At 31.7% G+C, this 12,239-nt stretch overlaps 1 protein-coding gene across 1 annotated transcript; it reads right to left on the reverse strand.

The window, feature by feature from the left end:
• Positions 1–454: 454 nt before the first annotated feature.
• il17c (interleukin 17c) lies at positions 455–8,539 on the reverse strand. Its single transcript, XM_023269730.3, has 3 exons — positions 8,379–8,539; positions 8,040–8,275; positions 455–3,000 (listed from the first exon to the last, which is right to left on the reverse strand). Exons 1-3 carry the CDS (start codon positions 8,385–8,387, stop codon positions 2,754–2,756), a joined length of 492 nt encoding a protein of 163 aa, XP_023125498.3. The 5' UTR covers positions 8,388–8,539; the 3' UTR covers positions 455–2,753.
• Between the last annotated feature and the right edge of the window lie 3,700 nt (positions 8,540–12,239).

Here is a 12,239-nt window from a genome sequence, read left to right on the forward strand (position 1 = left end):
CAGACAATATGAAAATCCCACTTGAACAAAGGAATCAGGTTGCTTTTATACCCTCTGGTAAAGGATAGAATTACAACATCTGGTTCAAACCCTACTCAAGAACAATACCTGGTCAGACGAAGACCCTCGACTCTACATGTCCCTAAGGGTCACACATCAGCTCCAGCTTGACAGTGGACCCCAAAGTCAACACAGCATTGAGTTTCTTGAGCGGAAAAACACATACCAATGAAATTACTACCACCTGTTAGTCAAAAGTTCACTTTATGGTCAACAACTATCAGAACCCATATCAGATCAGACACTACATGTCTCTTACTGATTTTATTCTTTTGTTATTCTAAATATAAAATGAAAATCAAAGCATTTTTAAAATTTCGTACATCCCTTTTTGATCATGAAAAGGAAAAATGCCTTGTATTTCAATTTTAATTTTTGTATTTTAAAACGAAAATCAAATAACCACTAGTTTTTTGTTTTTCAGAACGGAAAATCCAACTGCCTAAATATACACGGACCCTCCTTGGTCTGATTTTGTGTCCATTGAATGCAATTTTGTGTCTCTTTAGTATTATTTTGTGTAGTTTTGTGTCTCTTTATAGTGATTTTGAGTCTATTTAATCTCTTTTTGTGTCTATTTGTGTAGTTTTGTGTCTCTTTGTCCTGATTTTGTGTCTCTTTAATGTCTTTTTGTCTCTATTTGGCATCATTTTGTGTAGTTGTGTCTCTTTATTGTGATTTTGGGTCTATTTAATGCCCTTCTGGGTAGTTTTGTGTGTATTTAGTGTCATTTTGTGTCCTTGCAGTATCATTTTGTAGTTTTGTGTCTCTTTGGTCTGATTTTGTGTCCCTTGAATGTAATTTTGTGCCTCTTTAGTGTAACTTGGTGTAGTTTTGTGTCTCTTTATAGTGATTTTGAATCTATTTAATCTCTTTTTGTGTGTATTTGTGTAGTTTTGTGTCTCTTTGTCCTGATTTTGTGTCTGTTTAATGTCTTTTTGTGTAGCTTTATGATACTTTAATGACTTTTTGTATCTCTTTGGTCTGATTTTTTTGTAGCTTTAATGTCATTTTGTGTCGTTTTGTTTCTCTTTATTGCGATTTTGTGTCCCTTTAATGTCTTTTTGTGTCTATTTGGTGTCATTTTGTGTCATTTTATGTCTATTTAATGTCTTTTTGTGAAGTTTTGTAACTCTTTAGTGACTTTTTGTGTCTAATTTTGTATCTCTTTAATGTAAATTTTTGTCCCTTTAGTATCTTTTTGTGTAATTTTGTGTCTCTTGAATGTCTGTTTGGTCTTTTTGTGTCTTTTTATTGTGATTTTGTGTCTCTTTAATGTCTTTTTGTGTCTGTTTGATGTCTTTTTGTGTGTCTTTATTGTGATTTTGTGTCATTTTGTGTCTCTTTATTGTGATTTTGTGTCTCTTTAATGTCTTTTTGTGTAGTTTTGTGACTCTTTAATGTCTTTTTGTGTCTGATGGTGTCTTTGTGTGTCTCTTTATTGTGATTTTATAAGATAAGTCCTTTATTTCTCCCCACGCCAGCGGAAATTCACATTGTTACAGCAGCTTATGTAGCATTATTCTCTTTAATGTCTTTTTGTGTCTGATGGTGTCTTTTTGTGTGTCTTTATTGTGATTTTATGTACCCTTATTGTGATTTTGTGTCATTTTGTGTCTCTTTATTGTGATTTTGTGTCTCTTTAATGTCTTTTTGTGTAGCTTTATGATACTTTAATGACTTTTTGTATCTCTTTGGTCTGATTTTTTTGTAGCTTTAATGTCATTTTGTGTCGTTTTGTTTCTCTTTATTGCAATTTTGTGTCCCTTTAATGTCTTTTTGTGTCTATTTGGTGTCATTTTGTGTCGTTTTATGTCTATTTAATGTCTTTTTGTGAAGTTTTGTAACTCTTTAGCGACTTTTTGTGTCTAATTTTGTATCTCTTTAATGTAAATTTGTGTCCCTTTAGTATCTTTTTGTGTCATTTTGTGTCTCTTGAATGTCTGTTTGGTCTTTTTGTGTCTTTTTATTGTGATTTTGTGTCTCTTTAATGTCTTTTTGTGTCTGATGGTGTCTTTTTGTGTGTCTTTATTGTGATTTTATGTACCCTTATTGTGATTTTGTTTCATTTTGTGTCTCTTTATTGTGATTTTGTGTCTATTTAATGTCTTTTTGTGTAGTTTTGTGACTCTTTAGTGACTTTTTGTGTCTCTTTATTGTGATTGTGTGTCTCTTTAATGTCTTTTTGTGTCTGATGGTGTCTTTTTGTGTGTCTTTATTGTGATTTTATGTACCCTTATTGTGATTTTGTGTCATTTTGTGTCTCTTTATTGTGGTTTTGTGTCTCTTTAATGTCTTTTTGTGTAGTTTTGTGACTCTTTAGTGACTTTTTGTGTCTCTTTATTGTCATTTTGTGTTTCTTTAATGTCTTTTTGTGTCTATTTGGTGTCCAGTTGGTGCCTCTTTATTGTGATTTCGGGTCTATTGAACACACAAACTTCAGCGTTTCATCTTTAAAATGCAACTTATCTCTTTATTGTGCTTCAAAGAAGCCAGACGTTGAAGTCCCACTGGGACGAAAGCTACAGCATCAATAAATACAGTCAGAGGCAATAAATAAGCGTCCTGAGCAGAGAACTATACGATAGCCGTTAATCTGGAGATCCCTCAGTGGATCCACATGGTGCAGCTGCTCACAGCTGGTCTCAATAAATACATAAATATATAAATAATCCCGCAGTGTGTGGGTGCGACTACGACCTGCTGACCACTTTAACGCAGGTGCAGCCCACGGAAACTTCCACCGTCACCGGCTTCAGAGAATATCCTCCCTTATCGCAGGGCTCCCGCTTCAGAAACACTCGACTCTGCTTGACGCTGCGAGAGTTGTAGTCGGAACTCTCCAGCACCGAGCCGTCCCTCTGCACCAGCAGGCAGCCGGCACACAGGCACTGGGCCTCGGAGTAGCTGGAGGGGAAGTGGTCCTCCAGGGTTCTGGTTCTGCAGAGAGAAGACGGCAAAACGTCAAGATCAGGAATAAACTCAACCTGCAGCCGTCCCGGTCCTGATCACTGGCTGGACTCTTTTGCTTCTCTGTTGGGGAATTTAGCAACTTTTCGGAGTTGTTTTGTGTATTTTTTTTTAGACATTTTGCATCTCAATGTAGTAGTTTTGTGTCTCTTTAATGTCTTTGTCTCTCTTTAGTATCATTTTGTGTAGCTTTATGTGTTTTTATTGTGATTTTGTGTCTCTTTAACCCTCGTGTCGTCCTGCAGGGCAAATTGACCTGTTTTAAAGTTTGAAAATGTGGAAAAAAAAAAATTTTCACAGTGACACTTCTGATGTCCACATTTTCAACATTTTTGGGAAATTTTTTTAACATTTTTTGATGGAAAAAAAAGAAATGTTATAAATGTTTCTTAAGAACATTCACAAAAAAATCAAGCAAAATCCAGCGAATTTCACTGGATTTTGGTTGATTTTTATATTAATGTTCTTAAAGAAAATATTAGAAGTTTTACTGATATATATGGAATCACTTTAGATACTTTTAGGATTTTTTTGGAAGATTTTTACTCATTTTTTGAAAATATTTACAAGAATTTTCTTGCCAAATTTGAGGGATTTAAAAAAAATTTAATTTAAGGGAAACTTTTAAGGAATTATTGGAATTTTCTTCTTGAAGGTTTTGCAAATTTTTGGATTTTTTTCAGACAAGGAAACAATATTTTTTGGTGCCCATAAATGAGGACAACAGGAGGGTAAATGTATTTTTTGTGCCTATTTAGTGTCATTTTGTGTAGTTTTGTGTCTCTTTTGTATCATTTTGCATAGTTGTGTGTCCCTTTAATGACAGGAAACAGTGAAGTTCTGGTTCTGGTTCTGAACATCAGAAATAAACTCAACTTGCAGCTGTTCCAGTCTCTTCTCTGTTGGGGAATTTAGCAACTTTTCAGAGTTGTTTTGCGTATTTTTTTCGTTGTTTTGTATTTTATTGTAGAAATTTTGCATCTCACTGTAATAGTTTTGTGTCTCTTTAATGCCATTTTGTGTATCTTTACTATGATTTTGTGTCTCTTTAGTATCACTTTGTGTAGTTTTGGGACTCTTTAGTGACTTTTTCTCTCTCTTTGATCTGATTTTGTGCCCCTTTAATGTAATTTAGTGTCTTTTTATCAGATTTTGTGTCTTGTTTTTAGGAATTTGCACCTCTTTTTAGCTGTTTTACATAGTTTTAATTTGTTTTCCATCTTATTTTAGAAATTTTGCATCTCAATGTAGTAGTTTTGTGTCTCTTTAATGTCTTTATGGGTAGTTTTGTGTCTCGCTATTGTCATTTTGTGTTTATTTAGTGTCATTTTGTGTATTCTGTGACTCTTTAATGTCTTTTTGTGTCTATTTAATGTCTTTTGTGTAGTTTTGTGTCGCTTTATTGTGATTTTGTGTCTTTTTCATGTATTTTTGTGTAGTTTGTGTCTATTCAGTACCATTTTATGTAGTTTTGAGTCTCCTTGGACTGATTTTGTGTCCCTTTAAAGTCTTTTTGTGTCTATTTAGCATCATTTTGTCAGGTTTTGTGTCTCGTTTTTAGGAATGTCGCACCTCTTTTTAGTTGTTTTGCATCTATTTTTAAACATTTTGCATCTCTTTACAGTAGTTTTACATCTTTTTTAAACCGTTTCATATCTCTTAGTAGTTGTTTTTTGTTTCTTATTGTTTGTCTCTTTGTGTTAAATCCCTTTGTGCGGTTGTTTTAAGCATCTTTATGGTCATTTTGTTTCTATTTTAGCTGCTTTCTGTGTCATTTTTGTGTTGTTTTTACTTTTGCGTCAAGTAAACTGAGAAAACTGTCAAATATTCACACTGGAGAAGCTGGTGTCTGAGAGTTTTTGCCTGAAAAAATTACACAAAGTGATCAAATATCACAAAAACATTTTTTTTTCAAGTTGATCATTGAATCTCTGGATCTTTAAGTCTCTTTTTCATCCTGGAAGGTGAAAGATCTTAATGTTCTAAGCTCATCTTTGCAGAATCCAGTAAATTTGTTTCTGGATTCTCACTAAAAACACGGTACAGTTTTCTGGGAGCTCCAGGAGAAGAAGAGGAAGAAGATTTGTGTCACCAAACGCTGAACTGATGTTGGATTATTTGGGACTTTCCCTCATTTGGAGCAATAAAATCAGAAGCTTTAATTAACGAGGAAGCAACGATTGATGCCTGCAGGCTGTAAATGTGCCGCTGGAGCAAAAGTAAAGTTTTATTTTATAATGATTGTGTTGAAGCTTCTCCACCCAGTTTACAGACGTTGTAAAGAAATGATGAAACCATCTTCAGTCCCACATTAAACCAACCATGTAACGTCACTTGAAAAGTCAGATTCAACCCAGAAAATGTAGTTTACAGCTATTATTAGATATGAGCAGAAGAGATTATTTCTTAATGTTGTACATAAAATCCACCTTTAAATCATGTTTACTACAATCTATAGTCCCAAAGCTGTGAAAATAACAGCAAATATCTGTAAAATAATATGTTAATATATATTTACACTTTTGTCTTTTTAATTCTTAGTAAACACATTTTTCTTTGGAATAATTTTTAGATATATTTTTAGCTAATATAAATAATTGTGAAGATAAAAATAATGTAAATTTATAGTTAAATGCTGTCAAAAAATGTTTTTGATGTGGATATTATTTTACACCTTTTTCTTTAAATTTACTGAAAATTATCTGTAAGGTAACACACAAAAAAAACCTTACATTTAAGAACTGAAAGAAATTATTTTTTAATTCTTAGTAAACATATTTTTCCTTGAAATAATTTTTATATATTTATATATATATATATATATATTATATATATATATATATATATATATATATATATATAAATAAATAAAAATAAAAATCTGATATAAATAATTAGAAAGTTTAAAAAAGTGTAAATTTATATTTCATTTATTGTTTACATGTAAATTAACATTTTTTCTGTAATTTTATTAGATATTAGCTGTAATTTTACAAATCAGGGAAAATCTGTCAAATAAAAGTTTAAAAAATAACTGTTATGTTAAAGTCGATCATTTTTCAATCCTTAATATTCATCAAATCTACAAAATAAGTAAATCATTTCCCAAAAAAATATTGAAGCTTTCTTTTTTCTTTTTTACAGTGTACATTGTGAAGAAGAAGAAGAAGAAGAAGAAAGTAAGAATTAAACCATAAAACTGTAAAAATGACACCATTTTCTTTCTTACGGTATTTAAATCAGCAAAAATATTATTTTTACAGATTTTTGCTGTTGTTTGAAAGAAAAATTAGGTATAATAAGAGTCGAGAAATGGTAAATAATATTTTAGAAGTGTTATTTTACAGTTAAATAATAATAATTTTAATGCTAAATATAAAAAAAAGGTCAAAAGTGCAAACAGCCAAATGAAAAATCTGTATTTTTACAAATAGTAATTTTCTCTTTTATAATTCTCAGCTGTAAAACGAGGCTGTATTGAAATTTGCTAAAAATACAAAATTATTGTACAGATATTTGCCGCTATTTGAAGGAAATGTATGCATATTAAGGAATGAAAACGGTAGATAATTTATTTTAAACTGTTGCTTTACTGATTACAAACAACAACCAGTAAAAACAAACAAAGAAAAAATATCAAACTTTTTTTATTTTATTTTTTTTTCTATTTTTTTTAACCCTATTTGCAGAATAGAGATAGAAGAGTCTTTTCTGGCATCTTGATGTTGTTTTGTTTGTTGTTTGTTTGTTTGTTTTTTTGACAGTGTTGCCTGTTAAAGAAGCAAACAAACATGAGTAAAATGTTTTTTCTGATAAGAAAGGCTCAAAATATAATATAATATAATATAATATAATATAATATAATATAATATAATATAATATAATATAATAGAATAGAATAGAATAGAATAGAATAGAATAGAATAGAATAGAATAGAATAGAATAGAATAGAATAGAATAGAATATAGGGGCTGCACAGTGGAGTAGTGGTTAGCACTTTCACCTTGCAGCTAGAAGATCCCTGGTTCGCGTCCCGGCTTTCCCGGGATCTTTCTGCATGGAGTTTGCATGTTCTCCCTGTGCATGCGTGGGTTCTCTCCGGGTACTCCGGCTTCCTCCCACAGTCCAAAAATATGCTGAGGTTAATTGATCATTCTAAATTGCCCGTAGGTGTGAATGTGAGAGTGATTGTTTGTCTCTGTATGTAGCCCTGTGACAGACTGGTGACCTGTCTAGGGTGTCCCCTGCCTTCACCTGAGTCAGCTGGGATAGGCTCCAGCCCCCCCATGACCCTAGTGAGGATTAAGTGGTGTATAGATAATGGATGGATGGATAATATAATATAATATAATATAATATAATATATATTTTTTTGCAGATTTACATTCATTAAAAGTGTTTTACAACTTTATAGTCACACTCTTAGATCTGTAAAAATACTGTTTAATGAAAATAATAATAATAATAACATATTTAAACGTTTTTAATATGTCTTAATATACAATTATACAATATAAAATACAATATAGTATAATATATATATATATATATATATATATATATATATATATATATATATATATATATATATATATATATATATATAATATATATATATATATATAAAAATAATTAGTATAAGTGTCTTAATAAAATAAGATTAAAAATCTGCTTTTAAAGAAATTTCTAATTCTAAATTCTAATTTTATAGTCACACAATTACTATAAAATACTATTTTACATAATAATAATAATAATAATATTTTACCGTTTTAAAAGTGTCTTAATATAATATAATATAATATAATATAATATAATATAATATAATATAATATAATATAATATAATATAATATAATATAATATAATATCTGCTTTTATCTTATTATTTCTGTTTTCATCAGAGGAACTTCTGGGTTTCCAAACTTTTACGCACAGTTTTGCGTAAAACCATCGTATTTTTGCCCCGGTCTCCCGGTTTAACGGCTAAACATGAGCTCGGTACTCACACGTAGGTCCACGGGGACACGGACCGGACGTTGAGCTCCCTGGAGGCGGGCTGCCGGTAGAGCTCCAGCGGGCAGGACGGCTTCGCTCCCCGGGCAGCGGTGGCCAGATGCTCGGCGGGCTGCGGGTAGTGGCTCCGGAGCTTCTGCTCCGCCGCTCTGGTCAGCTCGGTGTCGTTGTAGCACCGGGACATCTTACACGAGCACACCGGGCCGAGGAAGAGCGCGAGGACGAGGATCTGTGGAGGAGACACACGGTGGTGATGGAGGAGCACCGGAACACCGGAGGAGCACCGGAACACCGGAGGACCCGGGTTTGTGCGCTGTCAGAGTCCCACTCACCTGCTTCATGTCCACTCTGCGTGTTCGTGTCTCAGTGACCCTCCGTGGGTTTGTCTTGCCATCAGCTCGCGCGTGTCTCTTTTATCTGCGGCTCGGTGGAAAAAACCGGCGGCGCGAGGAGGAAATAAAGCTCCGGTTCTGGACTTCCTGCTGCGGAGGTGAAAGTAGTGCTGGGTCACACACACACACACACACACACACACACACACACACACACACACACACACACACACACACACACACACACACACACACACACACGCTTACAAACACTCACGCATGCGCACACAGCAGGAGCCGCCAGGTGAGAATTTACCTGCAGAGGAAGAAACAACCTGCAGCTGACTGAGGAACTCACCTGTAGACTCAATTAATAACCAATAACCAATAACCAATAACCAATAACTTTAGCTGAAGGAGGGGAATTTTATCAACAGAATCAACTTTAACTCTTCATCTGGAAGTTTTAATCACATTAATGTTAAAACCTGAAAACATATTTATTAAATATTAAACAACAGCTCAGATAAAATGTTCATTTCTCATATTTGTTGCTTTTAAGGCACAACTATCTGACAAAACAAGGTCAGAAAACATTTTGATAAACTTTTAATTTTACATATTTGTAGCTTATGAGCTCCAAAGTGTTTCCTATTATCTGGCAAACACAGATCAGCATTAATATTTGGAATTTGTGTGATTATTCCATGTGAAATCCTTATAAAATTTGTCTATAAACTTCACATTTTACAAATTCTTTGCTTATAAATTGCAAATAATTTCATATTTACTCATCTGGCAGATAAAAATGTACATTTTAACTGATTTTTGTGTCCACATGATGAATTTATGTGCAATATTCTCTCTATTAACAACACATTTTAGCTCAAGTTTGGTCTCCACCCCCCAAAAAATGATGGAAAACACTTTTATAAACTTTTAATTTAACATATTTATGTTTTACAAGCTCTAAACTGTTTCCTATTATCTGGCAAACATCCATCCATCCATTATCTATACACCACTTAATCCTCACTAGGGTCATGGGGGGGTGGAGTCTATCCCAGCTGACTCAGGTGAAGGCAGGGGACACCCTAGACAGGTCACCAGTCTGTCACAGGGCTACATACAGAGACAAACAATCACTCTCACATTCACACCTACGGGCAATTTAGAATGATCAATTAACCTCAGCATATTTTTGGACTGTGGGAGGAAGCCGGAGTACCCGGAGAAAACCCACGCATGCACAGGGAGAACATGCAAACTCCATGCAGAAAGATCCCGGGAAAGCCGGGACGTGAACCAGGGATCTTCTCGCTGCAAGGAGAAAGTGCTAACCACTACGCCACTGTGCAGCCCCTCTGGCAAACACAGATTAACATTAATATTTGGAATTTGTGTGATTATTCCATGTAAAATCCTTATAAAACCTGTCTATAAACTTCACATTTTGCACATTTGTTTCTTATGAATTGCAAATAATTTCATATTTACTCATCTTGCAGATAAAAATGTACATTTTAATTAATTTTTGTGTCCACATGATGAATTTATGTGTAAAATTTACTTCATTAACAACATATTTTAGCTCCAGTTTGGTCTCCACCACCAAAAAACAGTCGGGAAACACTTTTATAAAATTTTAAATTCACATCTTTGTAGCTATGAATTGCAAATATTTTCCTCTTTACTTATCTGGCAGATAAAAAAATTAACATTTTGATTGATGTTTATGTCCACACAATGAATAAATGTAATACATTCCTTTTATAGTCCTTTTAGCTCCAATTTGGGCTCCACCATCAGCAAAAAAAGGTCGAAAAACACTTTTATAAACTTTTAATTTCACATATTTGTAGCTTATACTCTGCAAGCTGTTTCCCCATTTATATATTTATTATAAAATATGGAAATTATTAAAGATATTTTTGGCATTTTTGAGTGACATATCATTTTTTTTTTCCTGACATAACATGTATAGATGTATTTTTAAAAAATTACTTTTAGCATTTTATTTTGAAATTTGATTCTGTTTGAACAAAAACATCCCAGGAACTATTAAAGATAAAAACTTGAAATTTTCAGTTATTTCTCACGATGCTGCATTAAAAGGTTGTGAGCTTTTTATGGTCATTTTTTAAATGTATTTTTTAATTTAAAATTTACTGTCATTTTACAGTTGTTAAATCACAGATAATATAAAAAAGTATAAATATACATGTGAACATTAAAAAAACAGACTAACACTGTAAATAAAAGCCACATTAAAAAAGCTGCATTTAAAAACAATGTATGTAAAAAAATTTTTAAAAAATGCTTTGAATGTTTTTTTATTTATCTATTTTTTACAATTGACTGTTATTTTGCAGATTGTTATTATTATTTTAATAATATTTAAATTACAGATAATTTAAAAAGTATTAATATACATGTGGGCATTAAAAAATGACAAAAACTACATAAAATTCACATAAACCATGTGTTGTTGTTTTTTTTAAATAAATAATTATTTTACAATGTTTGTAAATGTATTTTTAAATAAATAATTATTTTACAATGTTTGACTGCATTTAAATGAGCAAAAATGATGTTATTTTATTAATATTTGCTGTTATTTAAAGGAAAAGTATCAAACCTGCTGGTACAAATAATGTCTGAAGATAAGATAAAACTTTATTAAACTTAAAGGGAAACTACAGTGAAGAATCACCACAGAGTTCAGTGATTTTCCAGATTTAGTATCACATCAGTCTCACTTTTATGACGTATTATTGTGTCATAAAGTCATTTTTACATCATTTCTTCAGAAGACATCATAAAAACGCTGCAGAGACTGGACCTGAATATTTTTGGTTAATTTTTAACATAAATCTTGGTCTCGTCATGATAAAAACAGACACTTGACTTTATTTAGACTCTGAGGCTTGTTTGAAGGCGTGACGCTGCAGCAGAATGATGATGATGCAACATGAAACCAGACTTTGAGTAACAATGGAGATGTGATGAAATAAACAGAATTACCCATGATTCATGAGTTCTTAGCGATGAAGGACAGGAGTTCTAATTAAAATCTGTTTTATTCTTTTTCCTGTTTATTGCAGAACAACCAGATAGTAAACACAGAACTATTTACTAGTTTATTTCAAAATAAAACAGATTTAATTTCATTTAATTGTGTATATTTTTGCTGAAGAACATGCAGAGTTGTTTTTATTTATTTATTAATTTTGAATTTTCACATGCAAAACTTTTATTTATGTTGTTTTAAAATGCTTGGAAATAAATTTTTTTTTTTTTTGTGTAGATTTAATCGCAAAACACTTTTTAAAGTTTTATTTACATCAGAATTTTTTTTATTTTTTGCTTCAGAAGATGTATAAATGGATTGGATAAATGTTTATTTATCCAAAACTCACACAATATTTATTTTGTTCTAGAAAACCTGAAAATAAAATCAAACATTTTTTATAAATTTAATTGGAACAGAAAAACAACAGAAATTTTAAATTAAAAATTTTCATATTTTGTATTTTAAGACACTTTGTTTGTTCACAAACAGTTTTTATGGTTTATTTATGTCTGAAGAAGCACAAATTTAAATGTTTTGTTGTTGGTTTTTGTTTGCTTCAGAAGACATAGAGTTTTGTTTTGTCTTTTTATCCAAAACTCATACATTTGAATATTAATTCTGTCTTAGAGAGCTTTTTTTTATTAATATAAATTTGATTGCAAAGCATTTTATTAAAAAAAAAAAAAAAACATCAAAAAACAGAAATTTAAGTTTTATTTACATGAGGACAATTTCACAACAAACTTGAAATTAAAATGAAGTAGTTTGTTTTGAGCTACTATTGTTAT

This window comes from Amphiprion ocellaris, chromosome 3 (genome assembly GCF_022539595.1).
Source record: "Amphiprion ocellaris isolate individual 3 ecotype Okinawa chromosome 3, ASM2253959v1, whole genome shotgun sequence".
NCBI classification, from domain to species: Eukaryota; Metazoa; Chordata; class Actinopteri; family Pomacentridae; genus Amphiprion; species Amphiprion ocellaris.

Bases quoted from the DNA above. Each gene is read 5' to 3' on its own strand.
- il17c (XM_023269730.3), bottom strand. The intron at 3,001-8,039 runs GTGAGTACCGAG...TTCTCTCTGCAG, and splicing joins GTGTCCCCGTGGACCTACGT to AACCAGAACCCTGGAGGACC.